This window comes from Melospiza melodia, chromosome 26, assembly GCF_035770615.1.
Source record: "Melospiza melodia melodia isolate bMelMel2 chromosome 26, bMelMel2.pri, whole genome shotgun sequence".
Taxonomy (NCBI): domain Eukaryota; kingdom Metazoa; phylum Chordata; class Aves; order Passeriformes; family Passerellidae; genus Melospiza; species Melospiza melodia.
The window spans coordinates 2,943,508-2,963,787 of NC_086219.1; the positions used below are offsets into that span (position 1 = coordinate 2,943,508).

The 20,280-nt window shown below is 41.5% G+C and overlaps 1 protein-coding gene across 1 annotated transcript in view; it reads left to right on the forward strand.

The window, feature by feature from the left end:
* Positions 1–20,280, forward strand: part of PRDM16 (PR/SET domain 16) — a 300,196-nt gene that overhangs the window by 146,102 nt on the left and 133,814 nt on the right. The window contains exon 3 of the mRNA XM_063176900.1: positions 7,100–7,150. Within this exon, the coding sequence (XP_063032970.1) occupies positions 7,100–7,150 (51 nt within the window). The remainder of the gene's footprint in view (positions 1–7,099; positions 7,151–20,280) is intronic.

Sequence of the window (20,280 nt, forward strand, 5' to 3'; positions counted from 1 at the left end):
TGTGGCTGCTTTGCACTGCAAAAGCACCTTGTGTCCAAAAATCTCGTGTTTTATTGAATTTATTTAGCACGACAGTCTGTGCCAGGCAGGTTTCAGGTTGAAGATGAACAAACTGAGTAATCAGTACAATTTAATCCTTGCAACTTGTGTTTTAATCCTCAGACTGCACACACTGCTCAGTGTGAGTAGTGGCTCTTTAATCTTTCCAGAATTCATTTTTAGAATATATATATTTAGATTTAGATTTATATGGAATATATAATATATATATATGTATATATATTATGTATATATATATATATATATATATATATGGAATTTCTCTATGGGAGAAAGGGACATGGAGGTAATATCTGCAAGGGGGTTTTAAATAGGAAATCATAATTAATTTAAACTTTTTTTTTCCCTGATATATACTGTTACACATATTTTTTTCTGGCAGAAAGTGAGCAAAATGCCAGACTTGGAGGTTCGTGTTGTTAATTGGGACCTGCACTGCTGTCAGGGTTGCATGTTTACAGTGCAAATGCTTCATCTCTGCTTCTGGGTCCTTTAAAACCTCATCCATAGAGTCCCAGGATTATCTGGATTGTGAGGAACTTTAAATCTCCTCTTTTCCCACCCCTTTTCAGGCAGGGACAGCTCCCATTAGCTCAGATTGCTCAGAGCTTCATCCCTCAATACTTCCAAGGATGGGATTATTGGTAAAACCCATTTTTCCTTAATGGTGGTCACGAAGAACTGGTTGTAAAGGTGATGTTGGACTGCTGGGAAGGAGAAAAAGAGCAGCCAGAGGTTCCTTAGGAAAGGGAAAGGCATCTCCAGCTGGATCCACAGGCCAGGACTGAATGAACTCCGCTTGATTTCGGCAAAACTGCCAAACTACCAAGTGAGTTTCTCATGCTCATTAACACTGGACTTTAGAAGCTGATAAGAATGCAATATAAAATCAAAGAGCCCCTAAAGACTGCGAGATTATATTTAATACTCTCCTATCACCAGCCCTGAGTGCTTGGCAGGAGGAAGGGTGACATTTCCTAATCAGTCCCCTCTCGTATTTGTCTTGGCTGGAAGTCTCGAGTCCTCAGCTCCTTGAAGTCACTGCAAATTCTCTCCATTAGATCCTGTTTGACTTCCTGGTAGCTGCAGTTAACTCCATCCCCATGGCACAGAGGAGCTATGGACTGAAAAATCAGTGATAAAATTGTGATATGTATGGAGATCACAGGTTTCTCCAAGTCTTTGTTCTTGAACATCCATTTTTATTTACCTGACATTTTCCTGAGGTTTGGTCTGTGGGTACAAACAACTATTTCACGCTAAATGATGATTTAGGATGCTCCTTTCTTTTGAACCCCACTGCCCTGAGTCACCTCTGCAAAGTGCATTTTGTTCTCCTGGGATTCAGAGAACGGGGGAGGGTTCCATAGAGGACACGAGCAAGTGCAGAGGTGTTCCCTGGTAGCTGCAGCTAACTCCATCCCATGGAGGAGTTATGTCTTGAAAAATCAGTGATAAAATTGTGATATGTATGGAGATCACAGGTTTGTGTTCTTTCAAATCAGTGATAAAAGTTGTGACATGTACGGAGATCACAGGTTTCTCCAAGTCTTTGTCCTCGAACATCCATTTTTCTTCACCTGCTATTTCCCTGAGTTTGGTCTGTGGGTACAAACAATTATTTCATACTAAAGGATGATTTAGGATGTTCCTTTCTTTTAAACCTCATTTGGAACAACCTGCCCTGAGTCACCTCTGCAAAGTGCATTTTGTTCTCCTGGGATTCGGAGAATAGAGAGGGTTTCACAGAGGACATGAGCAAGTGCAGAGGTGTTCCCTGCATCAGATTTCCAGAATTTTTGGGCTGTGGATCCCTCCTAATTCCACACATTTTTCCTGCAGCACCAGGCTTCCAGCTGACAAATAAATGGTTATAAAATGGAGTGGCAGGGCTTTGCAGGGCTGTTCCTGGGCCACAAACCACAGCTTGGCTGCTCCCCAGTGTTCCCAATTGTGCTGGGGTTGCCCTGAGCACTGAATGGTTTTTTTATTCTTTCCACTCTTTTCAGTTCCTTGCCAGTCAGAGCTGTGCTCTTCATCTTCCTTCCCTCAGCAGCAAGGAGAGGAAATTCTTCCCCTCAGAGAAGAGCTTTCCTCCCTTCCCTCTCAATTCCAGGCACATTCACTTCAAATTCCCAAGGCAGGATATTGAAAATTTCCTCAAGTTAATAGGGCTCAAAGATTTGCTTACTATAGAAAAAAATGGAAGATTTTGGTAAATTGTTGGCCAGAAAATGCTATAAAATCCCTGTATTTTAACAATAGGGCTGAAAGACTGAATGTTTAAGTGCTGAAATGGTTTTCTGTGGGTTTTTTCCCAATATCTGGTTTTCCTAGAGATGCACATCAGTGCTGTGGCTCTGCGGGTTGTTGGTGTGTTTGAATGTACATATTTAAATTTTTTTTTTTATTGGAGAAGACCTTCCTTTATATATTTAAATATCTATAACGTATATTATATATAATATATATAACATATAACATATAACATATAACATATAACATATAACATATAACATATAACATATAACATATAACATATAACATATAACATATAACATATATAATATATAATATATAATAATATATAATATAATATATAATATATAATATATAATATATAATATATAATATATAATATATAATATATAATATATAATACATCATATATAATATATAATATATAATATAATATAATATAATATAATATAATATAATATAATATAATATAATATATTATATGTAATATATAATTTATATAATATATATAATATATATAATGTATATAATGTATATAATATATAATATGTAAGATATATGATATATGATATGTTATTTATTATATATTATATATTATATATTATATATTATATATTATATATTATATATTATATATTATATATTATATATTATATATTATATATTATATATTATATATTATATATTATATATTATATATTATATCATATGAAGGAAGGGAGGAGGTGAGGTATAGGACTGGAGAGGTGGAAATATGCCTTTAAAATCCAGATTTTAGAGGGATAATCCAGAGATGCAGCAGGGGCAGTTCCAGTCTGTCACCCTCAGAGTTTGGTGGATGCACCATGCCCTGCTGAATGCATATTGAAGTTTGGGTTGGGGTTTTTTTCCCCCCCCTAAATGACAATTTATCTGAGCTGGGGGAATGAATGGATAACGTTACTATTTACATAAGCTCATTGTGATCTGTCTCAGTAATGTAATCAAATTAGGGTTAACTGCAGCTGGAGAATGCCAGCTTGTAAACTGTTCTTCAAAAAGAATCACATGGTGTTCCCTGACGTGTTTAGTGTACACTCAGGGGGGCTCTGTGAAAATTCTGGCACATCCCTAACTGGTGTAACTGGGGCAGGATCCTGGTGCCACCAATTCCTGGTGGGAAATGCCACCAATTGTTGGGTGCCACCAATTCCCTGGTAGGAATTGCCACAATTGCTGGGTGCCACCAATTCCTGGTGGGGAATTGCTAACAATTGCTGGGGTGTCACCAATTCCTGGTGGGAATTGCTAACAATTGCTGGGTGTCACCAATTGCTGGGTGCCACCAATTCCTGATGGGAATGGCCATCAATTGCTGGGTGCCATCAATTCCCTGATGGGAATTGCCACCAATTGCTGGGTTGCGAACAATTCCTGGTGGAACCAGGCGTAAAGAAAGGATGAAATATTTAATCTAAACCAGTCCCTACTCTCCCACTACTGCTAAAATGCCTTTCACCCATACAATCCCAGAATTGTTAAAGTTGGAAAAGGCCTTTAAGATCATCAAGGCAGTGCAGCACTACCAGCACGTTCACCACTATTTGTCCGTGTTCTGATAGTTTGAGTGTGGAGATGGTTCCATCAAAATTAAATTCTTTGTGATATTGAGGGGTTTTTTCCCCCGAAAGTTCTGTAATAATGGGAACTCAAACAGGATTTCACCAAATACCAGAACCCAGCCATTTTTAAATACCCTGAACGAGCAGCAAGATCCTGCAGAGGATTTTCAGCAAAATCACCATTTTTGAACATGGATGAAATATTTTCACCAAAGTCCTGTTCTCTAAGAACTTTGAAATTCAGGATCTGCTATTTTGAATTTTAAAAAGGGAAAAGAAAAAGGGTTTGAGAGAAGGAACTTGCCCCTTGAGCACAGCTCTGTCCAAACCAACAAAAGGAAGCTTGTGTTGGCATCTCCATTCCGACTCAGGAATTCCTGACTCTTAAGCCTGTTTATACAGGGCTCCACCACAGCCCAATTTGCACTTCACTGGAGTTTTCTTTCCCCTCCATGTTTATGGTGCTGCTGGACGGGGGATTACACACTCGGACTGCACACACTTCTCTGATTGTATCCAAAACTATTATTTTTGCGATTATTATTTTTGCAATAATAATTACAGGGAGGTGTCTTCATTTGGAGGCAGCTTCGTCCCATGGATGTTTTGGGGTCGTTTTGCATTTCTGTTTCAGCTCTGATAGTTTGATGGTCTAATTCTCCAAAATTTTGGGGATTGTTTGTTCCTGGTGAGCACACTGGAAGCAATCAGCATTCCCTGGAAGCTTGGTGACATCTAGGACAGGCAGGATAGATGTTAACCCCAGTCATGTCAGGGTGTTCCAGGCTAGGAACACAGAATTTTATGGCTCTGGGATTTGCCTCTTGATCCTATTTGCTCTCAGCTGCTTTGGAAACCGCAGTTTCAACGTCCATTAGAGCTGGTGTAAAGCAGGGAATGGTTTGGGGTTCTTCCCATGGAAACACAGCCCCTTGTTAGTGCAGCTGAGATTTGGCAAGGGGTTGGAAATTGTAAATCAGTCAAGCTCACCTGGGCATGTCCAAAGCAGGACAGGAGCTCCGTGCCAAAATCTCAGCTGCTAAAATGCACTGGGGCCTCTCCTCTCCTCTCCTCTCCTCTCCTCTCCTCTCCTCTCCTCTCCTCTCCTCTCCTCTCCTCTCCTCTCCTCTCCTCTCCTCTCCTCTCCTCTCCTCTCCTCTCCTCTCCTTCTCTCCTCTCCTCTCCTCTCCTCTCCTCTCCTCTCCTCTCCTCTCCTCTCCTCTCCTCTCCTCTCCTCTCCCTTCCTCTCCTCTCCTCTCCTCTCCTCTCCTCTCCTCTCCTCTCCTCTCCTCTCCTCTCCTCTCCTCTCCTCTCTCCTTTCCTGAACATCCGTGAACTTCTCTTCTTGAACTTCCTTGAACTGAACTTCCCTGAACTCCCTGAACTTTTCTGAACTTCCCTGAACTTCCCTGAACTTCCCTGAACTTTCCTAAACTCCCCTTCCCCAGTTTACCCTGCATTTTCCTTCCACATCCATCTCTCTTCCTGGAGGTTTTCCCTGCTCTTTGGCAGCCAAACCACCTCCCAAATCACCTTCTGCATCTCTGGGAGCCCCGAGCACCCCTGAGCACCCCTGAACTCCCCTTTCCCATTTTAACCTGCATTTCCTTCCGCGTCCATCTCTCTCCTTGGAGGTTTTCCCTGCTCTTTGGCAGCCAAACCACGTCCCCCATCTCCTGGGCGGAGCCCTGACTGCCCTGACCAGCCCCATCCTTGGATGTCTTTGGGTGTCTGTCTGTCCCCAGCCCCCCAGAGCTGCAGGAGCCGCTGGTATTTGCGGCTGGATCAGGTCCCTGTGTACCCTGCTGGGGGATGCAGGGGATGCAGGGCTGAGGTACTTGACCTCCCCGAATGCCTGCTGACCTGCAGCTAATCCGAGGTGCAGCGCAGCAGCGATTTAATGACTTGTTCCACCACACCTCGGCTGGAGGGGGAATTAAGGAGCGCTGGAGGGGGGCCTGAGCATCCTGAGATCTGCTCCAGAGGGAATCAATCCTGGGACAGAATTGAGAATTGGATCCTGTGGGTGCCTGTCCCCTCGGCGCCCTTGTTGTCCACACCCATCCTTGTCTGCCAAAACTAAGGGAATTATTCACAGAAGTGACAGAAAACCTTAAAATATATATCTATATCTATATCTATATCTATATCTATATCTATATCTATATCTATATCTATATCTATATCTATATCTATATCTATATATCTATATCTATATCTATATCTATATCTATATCTATATCTATATCTATATCTATATCTATATCTATATCTATATATCTATATCTATATCTATATCTATATCTATATCTATATCTATATATCTATATCTATATCTATATCTATATCTATATCTATCTAATATTTTTAATACACGTAACTATGCAAATATTATCACTGCACTGTTATATTTATTATATTCAGCAGGACTAGCTCCTTAAGTCAATAGACAAAAATTATTGTGGTCCCATTCCACTAATCAGTGTGACGCAGAGAGTTTGCTTTGCCAAGGATGTATGCAACAAAACAAAAATACATAAAACAAAGAAATAAAAATGTTTCTATTTTTCTTTGGTTTTGTTTGTTTTTTGCTTGTTTTTGTTTGTAATTTTTATAGTAATACATATTGTTATAATTAATTCTAGTATAAATATACATTATTAATTATAATAATTTAGCAAATGAATTATATAATTAACTATTAATTAACGGTTAATTAAATTAAATAAATGTAATAAAATGTGCTGAATTATATTAGTAGATATTAACAGAATATTATTTTAATAATTATATAATTATAGTGTTCAATACTTAATTACAGTTTTGAACATTATAATTATAAATTATAATAATATTTTATACATATAATATTATTATAATTTATAATTATAATATAATTATGGAGGGTTTTCAGCAGAACTGTAATTTAGATTTTTCATATATATATATATATATATATATATTTATAAAAAATTCTAAAATACAGTTCTGCTGAAAACACTCCATCAAACTCCCCAAACATCTGGGTGCAGCTGTGAGTTTTGGCCATTATTACCAATAATATAATATTTATTCATCCTCCCCCTCATCATCATTACAGCAATATGAATTTCTATTATTTTATAACATTCTTAGCTGCAACACAACTGAATTTTGTTTCTATTCTGTTTTTTCCTTAGCAAATACTGACTGATCCCGAGGTGACCTCCCAGGAGGGCAATATAAAAAAGGTAGGACATGGCTCAGTCTTGTGGGAGTTGTTTTATTCCCTGGCTTGGAAATGCACCTGGAGATTTTCCCTCCCTTTTGAACCGAGGTGTTGATGGCAATAACGTCGTAAAAGTTTTCCAGTGTTTGCTGTTGCCTTTTTGGATTAAGTGTTGTGGTTCTGCTGGCGTATTTTCCTGTCTTTTTGTGATTCCAGTCATTATGAAAGAGAAAATAATAGTTTGAGGTGTTCCTTGACTCAGCTACAACACAAACAGCGGCCGGGCCAAAGTGAAAAACCTCATTTACCTCTTTTCCAGTAAAAGAAAATGTTGGTCCTTTGTTAGAAGTGCTAAATTTTTGGAGGCCACTTCAGCATCAAATGTGGCTGATGTGAAGTCCAAGGGAAAAGGAATAAGTCTGTGAAAGGATAAATTTGAGCCCTTGTGATGCATTAGTGGTGATTCTCATCACATTGTGGGGCTCCAGCTGGAGCAGAGAAAATGTGTAAAAATGCACTGGGCTCCACTGGAGCTCAGCATGACACGTTTGGGTGGCCAGGCTGCTGTTTGGGTTGGGGTTGCCCTCAGAACACTGAAATGAGGTTTTGTCCCATGTGGATCTGTTGGTTAACAGCTTTGCTGATTAAAGCTTCACAAGTTGGGTTTGATTAGAGCCTCTCACTGGCTGCAGCTTGTGTGTCCTCTCTGAAATAAGGAGCTGGGGTGACTCTTAGGTGCAGTTATTTATAAAGGATGTTCACAGTCCCGTTTGGGAAAGTTTTGGGAGTGGGAAATTGTGACCGTGTTCACAGGGGTCCCAGGATGAGGGAAGAGAAGAGGATCTGACTCCATGTTTCAGAAGGCTTGATTTATTATTTTATCTTATATATTATATTAAAACTATACTAAAAGAATAGAAGAAAAGGTTTCATCAGAAGGCTGGCTAAGAATAGAAAAAGAAAGAATGATAACAAAGATTTGTGTCTCGGACAGAGAGCCTGAGCCAGCTGATTGTGATTGGCCTTTAATTAGAAACAACCAACATGAGACCAATCACAGATGCACCTGTTGCATTCCACAGCAGCAGATAACCATTGTTTACATTTTGTTCCTGAGGCCTCTCAGCTTCTCAGGAGGAAAAATCCTAAGGAAAGGATTTTTCATAAAATGTGTCCGTGACAGGAAATCTTTGAGGCTGCCCCTTGCTGCTCATCCTTCAGGACCTGCTTCTTCTCCACTCTTGAAACTAAAAGGAATCCCTTGCTTCCCTCGGCCAAAGAGAGTGAAATAAAATCCTTGCCAGGCTCCAGAGCCAGGCTGGGAACAGGGATTTAGACACATGTTAAAAAATAAAAAATTAGGTTTTATTTCCAAGACTCAGAGGAAACATCCCATGACCTCGCCAGGGACCTGTGGCTGAACTTTTTACCTTGGGCACCCCCATAACTCATGGGGTGTCTGTCCCTGCCTCTGTGGGATCCCTTTGTCTGGACAGACGTGGTGACAAGGTGGCAGGTCCTCATTATGCCCACGCAGCTCCCACAAGGATGGAGGGGATTCTCCATGGCTCAGCTAATTCTTATTCAGTCTTTAATTACGATATCACAAATGAACCCTCTCCATCCCCACCTCCAGGATCTGCAGCATCCCAAAGAGAGCAGGAGTTGTGTGAAGCAGCGAAACACGAGTCTGGCAGTTTTATATGTTCAACCCATGGGTTTGTATTTAAACTTTGTGCTTTTATTTCAAGGGGGATTGTTACAAAAACCGCAGGTCTTTGAAAAATGCTGTGTCCTTAAATATTTCCCCGTACAGCAGGTATAAAACTGGACAATTGTGATATTTGACAAGGAGGGAAGGCCTGGCCTTCCACTTGTGTCTTTTAAATGCATTGTAGAGAAGCACTAGTGGGAGTTTATGAGGTGGTAAATTTATTGAAGGATGGGCAGTAGGGTTTTACAGCTGGGGTAAAGGAGGTCAGAGCAGTAAGGTAAAGAGTTCAAGTCTAAACTTTATGGCTTGTGAAAAGACTACTGTGAGACAGCTTTTCAGTCAGGAGAAAATGAAAACTAAAGAATGAGAAATCACTCTGGACAATTTTTGTAGGATCTCTCAATTGTTTGGAAAGTAGCACTCTGGCATTTGGCTCCAGTGGCACAAAACCCTCTCGGGAGCAGATTTCCTTTTCCAGCCCTCTCTAAATCATTCAGTTGTCATATCCCTGAAGACACAATGGTTGAGATTTGACTTCAATTTATTCCTATTCCTTCAGAGATGAGTTGGTGGCAAGAAGGTGACTGAAGACAAATGTAACTGGAGTGGGTGGCCTGATTTAAACTGGGAGGGAAGGAAAGAGACCATAATTTCAGTGGTTCTTTTGACTGCTGCATCCCAGGTTCAGAATTGGGCACTAACAAGGACTAGAAAGAGCAAAAAAAAAAAAAGTCCCAAAATGCAGAGAAAAACCTGTAAAACCAGGAAAAAGCAGGGAAGGGAAGGTGATGGCAGTGAGAGGTGTAGGGAGATGTGCATCATTTAAGCAACCTCTGCTTAAAAGTGACACCAGAACTATCTCTGCTCTTAAGCTCCCAGGAGAAAAACACTCTTTTACATAACTTTAATGAACTGAAAGGCAGGGAAAGTCTGCAGCACAGCAGAGCCTGTTTTGTAGTAGAATAAAACAGGGATTTTTTTTGGCTTGGAGCACAAAGAATAAGTATTTCTCACCATATCCAGTATTTTTCGGTTCATGTTTCTGTTATTTCTGCTGGGACCACTAACACCACAAAGCTGATTTCTTTGTTAGTGGTTCTCTGACAGGACTAATTCAATGTCATTGAAGGACCCATATCCAGGATTATTTTTTATGTCTGTGCTGCTCCATGGATTGAAATGCGGTGTATACCTAACAAGCTTTCCTTGTATCACCTTTGTTGGCTGAAATTTAGTTTAACTTAAAAAAATACACACAAGCTCCTCATCTTGTTTGTTTAATTTTAAATCATCTGTGCTGGAAGCAATATTAAACAGGAAAGTCACTTATTTTAGTTCTTTTAGTGACCTGAATGAGGACACTCAGAGATAAAAATACGAGTAATACCTGTGGGTTTACTGTCCCCTGCTCCCAAATGTCTTTTTCCCAGCCCATATCCCTGCACTCTGTTTATTTTGCTTAGAAAGCAGCTCAGTGTCCTCTCCCTCTGAATTTTCCAAGCATTTAATAAACTGAGCAAACACCTTGTTGTCATTGTCCCCGTCCCCGTTGTCATTTTCCTTTAACTTTGAGCTGAAAGATTTCCGCTTCCTCCAGCAAGGCCTGTGCCCATTACACACCACATTTTTTTATTTTTTTTTCCCCCCAAGCTGACGCATTTTTCTCCCCTCCAAGGGTCACTTTGGATGGGGGCTCCAGAATGCTGGGGAAGGATTCTCTGTGTGTGCAGAGCTCCCTGGGCTGGGCTGTTTTTCTGACCGTGGTGACAAGGGACCTCAGGGACTTCTCTCTTCAGTAGACTCTCTATTTAGTTTCTGTTTACTTAGAGGGAATAGCCTGAGGGGCTACTGGAGAGAAAACATCTGTGGGAGATAATCTATAGAGTTATCTATCTATCACTCTTGTCGACCCTGTCTCCCCTGAGAGCAAGCTGAGAGACTTGTAATAAAAAGGCATCGCTGAAGAGGCTTTAGGGACAAATAAAGAGACATGTTAAGGGCCAGCTGAAAAAGGATAGAAGACATTATTAAAGCTCAATAGCCGTCTTATCAAAATCCAATAGGATAGGCATTTGGCAAAAGGCTTTAAATTTATTCTTTGACTTTCTGGAGAGCTTGAATTTATCCATTAACAAGAATGTGCTGCACGGGGAGCGGGAGATGCTATCGGCTTCAAAAGGGTTGGATTCAATCTGGCATTGTGCAAAACACAACAAAAACTGAAGACAAAACCAATTTTCCCCCCTCCTCCTCTGGCTGGCCTCATTCCTACATTGCCAAATATTAGAAGCTGTAAATATAATGCTGATGAGGCTGTGGAGTAAAAGCAATTTAAGCAGCGCGGTTATTCCGCGCTCGCAAATCACGCAGATTTCTTTTTAAAAATAAAGCGAATTTTTTAAACTGGGGGTGAAAGAAAACTGGGTGTGCCCAGAAATTTTGGCCTTTTATAAAAGGATCAAGGAGCAAACAAAAAAAAACAGGTATGAGGAAAGCTTTGAGCTTTAAAGCAAAAGCAAAACCCCAACGAGCGTTTTGCCGCTGCAGACGCGGCGAGCGGGATGGGGCCATAAATCTCCCCGGGTTTATTATTATATCCAAAATGCTACAGGTCACAGGAACCATCTGATACTTCAGGAGCACATTGTTCACACGGGGATGATTGATTGATAATTATGATAATTTGCCAAATGATTATTTGGGTATTATGGCCGCGGCCCGTCCCGCCGGGTCGCTGTGAAGACATTTTCCATTTCACGGGGCCGTCAGGAATGGCCCCTGGCAAGGAGGGATGTGGAGAGGTCTGGCCGGGCTCTCCCGGTGGGATCTGGGGGCTGATGAATGATGACCCAGAGGAGTAAGAAATCAGACTTCAATAAGCACTCAGGAAGGTAGTTAGGGAAGAGCAAGGGAGCTGCTCACTGTCTTTTGTGCAGCAATTACTGGGCAGGACAAACCCCCCCAAGCCTGAGCCTTGAGAGGGCAAATTGCGTGTTTGAAATGTTTCAAATTGCGGATTTGAAATGTTGCAAATTGCAGATTTGAACACGAATTTGCAAGTTTTCAAATTGCAGATTTGAACTTGCATTTGAAATATTTCAAATTGCAGATTTGAACTCGGATTTGAAATATTTCAAATTGCAGATTTGAATCTTGACTTTTAATTTCTCAAATTGCAGATTTGAACCCAAATTTGCAAGTTTTCCAATTGTAGATTTGAACTTAGATTTGCAATTTCTCAAATTGCAGATTTGAACTTGGATCTGCAATTTCTCTAATTGCAGATTTGCAATTTTTCAAAGTGCAGATTTGAACTCGGATTTGAAATGTTCCAAATTGCAGATTTAAAACCCAGATTTGCAATTTTTCAAATTGCAGATTTGAACTTGGATCTGCAATTTCTCATATTGCAGATTTGAACCCAAATTTGCACGTTTTCCAATTGCAGATTTGAACTTAGATTTGCAATTTTTCAAATTGCAGATTTGGCCTGGATTTGCAAGTTTTCGTATTGCAGATTTGAATCTGGCCTGCTCCGAGTTGCTGCCTTTGCAGAACAAATTGCATTTCTGCACACTTCTGCACATTTCCCATCACAGGGATCTATTATCATATTATCCCCAGCTCGTGGAAGGTGTTCTCAAACTCTCAGTGAGGATTTCCCACAGATTTTGCTGAGTTTTCTTCACTTTTCTGTGTATTGAAGAATCTCCCCCCTCCAGTTTGTGCACAGTCTTCATCCTGGATGAGAATTGACACAGAATTTGGGGTTAAAGATGCTCCACAACCCCATGGGAGGGGGCAACAATCCCAGATTTGGGAGCTAAAGCCCCATTTCTCCAGAGCTGCTGCTTCACAGTTACTACCTTAAAAAAGAGCTTTAATTTGCTTGTTTTATAGGTTGTATCTTTATGAAATAAAGGTATATTTAGCAGCCACAAACACAGGCAGCTTTGAGTTGATTTTTATAATCTTTTCCTGAATAGACTTGCGTCATTCCAATAAGCCCTGGACAAAAGAGTGGACAGTTGTCTGAGAGTCTTTTTTATAACATTTCTCTCTTTCTATTGTTAGAGAGCTGCTAATAAAAGAACCAGGAGTCCATTAATTCAGTGAATGAACATATAGTAAAGTCAGTTCCCTCTTGAGAACAATAATGTTGCGGTCAGCTTAGGTTTCCATGGAAACTAAGTACTTCTAAGAAGTTTGCATCCTTGATTTTGCTGAAATGAAGCATGTAAAGTAAAAAAAAAAAATAAAAAATAAAAAAAAAAAAAGTGTAAGGCTGGCACAGAAAAGTCAGCGAAGAAAGTGATGGTTAAATTATTTTGCAGGAATAACACTGTGTGTTGAATTTCTGTGATACAGATGTTTGGGCTGGGTTGTTCAGTGAGTGTGGGTATGAGAAATGGCTCCATGAAGGGATCTCGGGGGGGTTTGGAGCCCATAAATCAGGCCAAGTTAAGAGGAGTGGTTAAGGTTGCTCTCTCCATATCTGCAGAACGCTGAGGCAGAGCAGGGGCTGTCCCAGGGCTCCCACACCTGCAGGCTATGAAGTGGTTAATGGCAAATTCCCATTTCTCCCTGGCAAATAATGTGGGGTTCGGGCAGGGTATGAACACCTCGCAGCTCTAAATAAGATTTTTTTTGTGAGTTAAGCCGGTTCTTCTCTTCCTCCATCCTCCAAACCCCGGAGCTGTGATGCTGAGCTGCTCCCCATCACTGATTTATATGATTTATAACCTGTGTCTGATTCCCCTGCATTGCTGGGGCTCAGGAGGTGTCCAGAACGTGCTGCTGAGCTGCTCCCACACATGGCTCAGGTGCCACAGCAGCATCCCCTCACATAAAAGTGTCCCTAAACTCCAGGCAGGTTTAGGAGAGGCCACCTTGTCATCTTGATGCATCCCAAGCACAGACACACACAGGTTTGAGTCAGAAACTGCATTTATACGGGGGTGAGGAGACAGCTGGAAGAATAAATGATTTAAAATTCTTTTCTGGGAGGGTGAGGCTGTGGCAGAGGATGCCCAGAGAAGCTGTGGGTGCCCCTGGATCCCTGGAAGTGTCCAAGGCCAGGTTGGACAGGGCTTGGATCAACCTGGGATAGTGGAAGTTGTCCCTGCCATGGAATGGGGTGGGATGGGCTGAGCTTTAAGGTCCAGCCCAAACCAATCCATGGTTCTGTGCTTAGGACACAAAGGAGACCCATTAAGACATTCTGGCTGAGTCAGTTATGCCAATAACGCATGCAAATTCAAGATTCCTAAACTTTTTCTTAACCAGGAGTTTCCTAAATAATGTAAAACCCTCACGTGCTGGTCCCTGCTCCCTTCGCTTGGGGTGTGTGGGAGCAATCACACATTTAACAGCTTGAACACAAAGTAAGAGTTTGAACACAAATTAGGAGTTTCAACACAAATTAAGAGTTTGAACACAAGAGTTTGAACACAAATTAAGAGTTTGATCACAAACATTTCTCTCCCAATCCTCCTTTTCTCTCTGTGTCTATAAAATTCACTTCAGTGCTCCCCTGCTAAAAGCCACGTGCACTATCACACATGAACTACCAACTCAAGGTTGCTATTTACCATTTTTTAATTGTTTACTCCCGTTTTTTAATTGTTTGCATCCCAGGCTCCTTTTCCCTGCTCACCAAAGTGAGGGGATGGCATTTCCACCCCTTGCTGAACACAAATTAACAGTTTCAGCACAGGAGTTTGAACACAAATTAAGAATTTTATCACAAATTAGGAGTTTGAACACAAATTAAGAATTTGAACACAAGAGTTTGAACACAAATTAAGTTTAAACACAAATTATGAGTTTGAACACAAGTTAACAGTTTCAACACAAATTAAGAGTTTGAGCAGAAATTATGAATTTCAACATAAGTTAAAAGTTTGACCACAAATTAACATTTTTAACGCTTCTCTCCCAATCATCCTTTTCTCTCTGTGTCTATAAAACGCATTTTTATATGTAAAATATATAAAACTCGGTGCTCCCCTGCTAAAAGCCACGTGCACTATCACACATGGAATGCCAGCGCTCAACGCTGCTGTTTTTAATTGTTTGCACCAGGCTCCTTTTCCCTGCTCACCAAAGCGAGGGGCTGGCATTTCCACCCCTCCAGTGAAACAATATTCTGGGTGATTAGGAGGCATTACAGCCCCAGCTCAGTCAGAAAATGCCAGAATGCCCCAGAGATCCCCATGAATCTGCTGCCAGCCGGCCCCTGTCAGAGCTGAAGGCAGCACTGTCTGGAGCCCAAAAATCAACTTCAGGAAGGTCATGTGAAAGAAAATCCTCAGTCATCAGGAAGCCCTTGGCCCCGTGGCCTTTCTGACATTTTCTGACAAACCTTAAATCACCAGAGTAGACAAAACATCACAAATTTTGGAATGGTAGCCTGTGGGATTTGGGGGATGTGTGGTAACTTGGAAGGTAACGCAGACACACACACAGAGCCCCCTCCCCTCCCTGTGCTCTGCAATTCCTCCTGGGATGCTGGGCTGAGTGTGCCACGAGGGTTTGGCTGGAATCAGCTCCTGGAGTCAGCTCTGGATGCACAATCACATCTGGGGTGGGCTGGGGGCTGGTGCAGCAGCAGAGGAGGGGGCTGCCCTGGGCCAGCTCCGGGTTCTGCTGTGGAACAGGGAAAAATCCGCAGGGTGGGAGGTGGGATCTCTCCCAGGACAGGGAAAAATCCGCAGGGTGTGAGGTGGGATCACACCCAGGACAGGGAAAAATCCTCTGGGTGGGAGGTGGGATCACACCCAGGACAGGGAAAAATCCGCAGGGTGGGACGAATCTCTCCCAGCACAGGTTCCTGTTCCATTGGGGAATTTGGAATTGGGTTTTATTTTGCGGTTCCATACCTTATTTTGTGGTTCCCAGGACAGGCTCCTGTTCCAGTGGAGAGTCTGGAATTGGGTTTTTTTTAATGTGATTCTCAGGACAGATTTCTGTTCCAATGGGGAAACTGGAATTTGTTTTATTGTGTGGTTCCCAGGACAGATTCCTGTTTCACTGGAGACTCTGGAGTTCGGTTTTATTGTGTGATTCCCAGGACAGGTTCTTTTTCCACTGGGGAATTTGGAATTAGGTTTTTTTGCATGGTTCCCAGGACAGGTTCCTGTTCCAGTGGAGATTCTGGAACTGGGTTTTGTTGTGTGGTTCTATACCTTATTTTGTGATTCCATACCTTATTATGTAGTTCCCAGGACAGGCTCCTGTTCCACTGGGGAATTTGAAATTGGGTTTTATTGTGGGATTCCATACCTTATTTTGTGGTTCCATGCCTTATTCTGTGGTTCCCAGGACGGGTTCCTGTTCCACTGGGGAGTCTGGAATTGGGTTTTATTTTGTGGTTCCTAGGACAGGTCCCTGTTCCAGCAGGGAATTTGGAATTGGGGGTTTTTTTGTGTGGTTCCGCACCTTAGAGAAGGCAGATGGATCCATGAAGGTCCCCTGGGATGCTGAGGGGTGTGCAGGATTGGGTTAATCCCATTGGAAGGAGAATTTGGAGCTCCCTGGATAAGCAGGAAAACCTGGGCAGCAGCTGGAGAGGGAGGAAAGGGGAGAGTGGGGGTGAGGAACACCAGAGGGACTTGGAGTTGGGTCCAGCCCTGATGGTGCTGCTGTAAAAATGAAAGTCAGAACACAGAGAATTGGGTGCCACTGAAAAATAATTAAATATAAATATACATAACAAAACAAAAAAATACTTTATATTTTGGGGTTTTTTTTTCATATTTTGTCCTAGAAATAAATCAAGGTTCTGTAGAACAGTGAAGGTGGAACTTTGTCCCACAGGGACAACAATAAATACTGATTGATTTTGATTTTAGATTCTACTAGATTTCTATGAGATGTTAAAACACATGTTCTGGAAAAAATAAAACAACCCAACCAAGTTTATTTTTCACAGGACAGTTTGGAGAGAAAAATAAAGAAAAGTAATCACCAGAAGTCAGCTTCACTGTGATGTTCATTTCCCTCTGGAAATTTCAGCTCTGTAAACATCTATATAAATATATATAAAAATATAGATATAATAATAATAGTAGCAGCAGGAGGAGTCTAAATTAAGTGCTTAAATCCTTTCTTGGCTAACCCAAGAAATTATTTTTTTATTACTTTTTTCCCCTCTTCATTTCTGACTGTAACACAGAATATAGACCAGAAATACCAAAAGCTGTGGAATAGATTAGAAACTAATTTATAAACTTCAGAGGAAATTTTCCTCCTTCCTAATGTGACCTTATAAGTAAACTGAAATTAAGAAATCTTCTGTCATCTGGAGGCATCCCCTCTCCTAATCTTCTGGAGTTAGCTGATTATTTTAGGGATTTGTTGCCGTGAATTCTGGCCTTGGGGAGGGGAGGTGAAATTGCTGTCCAGCATTTTTCCAGCTCATTAATAACTGCTGCAGAGATAGTTCTGCACTGCTGCTGTCGGGACATCTCAGCCCTTGCTTGGTGCAAGAATTCCTTCTGTTCCAGAAGAATAAATTGCAACTCCTAAAGGAATTGCTTCTCTGAGTTTCCACTGGAATTTCAGCTTCAGCTCCTCTGCCCTACAATGTTGGTTCTTCCTCACAGAAAGTCTGGGAAAACTCTGGAAATTTGTGTCAGTGCTGCTGCCTTAAGGTAGTTTTTAGGACAGTGTTGAATTCTTCTTTCCTGAAATATTCTATCTAAAAATTAGTCAAGAGGAATTTTAATTTTTTCAATGTTTGCCCTTCTAATCACTAATATTTATATGTAAAACCAGGAAAGACTTGACTTTCATTGTTCATCTCTTCCTTTAATACCTGCTTCAGCTTTTCCCCCTCTTTCTGCAGTGCTGCCCAGAAATAAGCTGGACTTTTCTCCTGGTAATCTTGGCCAATCCAAGCAGTCTCTTGCTCAGCTCCAGCTGCCATGAAATGGAGATTGATCATTTCCTGGTCATAGGAATCTTAAAATAGGTGAATCCTGGAAAATATCTGTGCTGGGGCTGGGTTTCCCTTGTAAATCCACCCCAGGGAAACACCCTCAGCTGGACACTCAGCTCTGTCTGGGTTTGGGATGTCCCTAATTCTGACCTCATCCCTTTTTCCTGCCTGGCTGGCTCTTCTTCCTCTCAATTCCTGTTGGGAGCAGAGGAATCCTGGAGGGTTATTATTGGATTTGCAGGGATCCTCGTGGCAGGGAGGAGTGATGAATCTGACTCCATGTTCTCAGAAGGCTAATTTATTATTTTATAACACTATATTATATTAAAGAACACTATACTAAACTATAGTAAAGAATACAGAAAGGATACTTACAGAATGCTAAAAAGACAATAATGAAAACTCCTGACTCTTTCCAGAGTGAGCTTGGCCCCAGTTGGCCAAAGAGTGAAAACAACTCACAACAGAATGCAGTGAAACAATCACCTGTGGGTAAACAATATCCAAACACATTCCACATGTGAGCACAACACAGGAGAAGCAAATGAGATAAGAATTGTTTTCCTTTTCTCTGAGGCTTCTCAGCTTCCCAGGAGGAAAATCCTGGGCAAAGGGATTTTTCAGACAATGTGAATGCCACAGGTTATTCTCCTGCTTTCCTGCAATGCCAAGCAGGGAGGATTTGCAATTTTTCCTAAGGAGGTTGTTCTGTCCCTGACTGAGATCCTTCCTCTCAGGCTCTGTGTCTGCCGATGACTCCAACATGTCCTCGAGCTCCAACAGCAATTTATTCCTGGCAGTTTGGATTTGCCAGCCCTTTTGCCAAGAAAAACTTGGGACTGGGAGAGTGTCCCACCCTCCATTTCAGCTCTGCTGCTCACCAAGAGCTCCTCTGCTCTTTCCTTCAAAGCCCAGAGCATCCCTTGCTAAACCTGAGTGAAAACTGGGCACTCCTGGAGTAGGAAATGTGGGATTTAAATCAGATTTATTTTTCCAAGGCATTGCTATTTCAGAGTTATAGACATAGACATAGAAATAGATACCAATAATATAGATAGATATAGATATAGATATAGATAGATATAGATATAGATATAGATATAGATATAGATATAGATATAGATATAGATATAGATATAGATATAGATATAGATATAGATATATAGATATATAGATATATAGATGATATAGAAGAAGATGAAGAGGAGAAGAAGGAGAAGAAGGAGAAGAAGAAGAAGAAAACAAAAAAAAAGCTACTGAGCATCTCATTTCACAGGTCTGCTCTTATAAAACAGCAAAGTGTGGTGGCACAGAAGTACTTTAAATAAATGAATTTGATCTGATTTTGTGCTTGTACAGGAAAATTTCTTGAAGATAAGCTGATGTCCTTTAAAGAAATGAATTCTATCTTATTTTGTGCTTGTAGAGGAAAATTTCTTGAAGATAATATCATACTGTAAAAGAAGCAGTTGAAATTCATATTCTGCATTTAGGGTCACTCACAGAATTGGACTTGGAGGAACCAGCCCAGGAGCAAGGTTTGGGTTGGATGCTGAGAAAAACGAGCCCCTGGAATAGCTGAGAGCTGGGCAGGCTCTCTGGGGAGGAGATAAAATCCCTGTCCCTGCAGAGAGGTTCACACAAATACCTGCCAGGCCGGCCTGGATCTCCACAATCCTGCATGAGAATGAGGGGCAGCGGCACCACTCGGGTTTTCATGGAGCTCCTGGGTTTATCTTGTTCATCAGTGAAAAAGGGAGGCAGCAGCCCCAGTGTCCTTTCATTCCTGCACGTGTGTGGGGAAAATGCGAGCTGGGGGCACTGAAAGCTTTTCTTCTCCTTTTAGGCTCTTTTTGCCTCCCTTTAATGGTGCCCGGGAAGTGTCGTGCCCTTTGTGTTCGGTTTTCCTTATCAGCCGAGCATTTTTCTCCGTTTTCAAGTGGGTTTGGTGCTCAGGAGAGCTGGCAGGTGGGGAGCAAGGTGATCTGAGGGGCTGAAAGTGGCTGAGTTATCCAGCATGGAAACCAGTTGGTGCGGGTTCTAAAATGTGTGGTTGTGCACTCCTGGATAGCAGAAAAGCAGAGGAAAAGGAAGGAAAGGGAGGAAGAGAGAGAGGAGGAAAGAAAGAGAGAGAAAAAGAGAAAGAGAGAGAAAGAGAAAAAGAAAGAGAAGAAAAGGGAGAAAAAGGGAAGGAAGGAAGGAAGGAAGGAAGGAAGGAAGGAAGGAAGGAAGGAAGGAAGGAAGGAAGGAAGGAAGGAAGGAAGGAAGGAAGGAAGGAAGGAAGGAAGGAAGGAAGGAAGGAAGGAAGGAAGGAAGGAAGGAAGGAAGGAAGGAAGGAAGGAAGGAAGGAAGGAAGGAAGGAAGGAAGGAAGGAAGGAAGGAAGGAAGGAAGGAAGGAAGGAAGGAAGGAAGGAAGGAAGGAAGGAAGGAAGGAAGGAAGGAAGGAAGGAAGGAAGGAAGGAAGGAAGGAAGGAAGGAAGGAAGGAAGGAAGGAAGG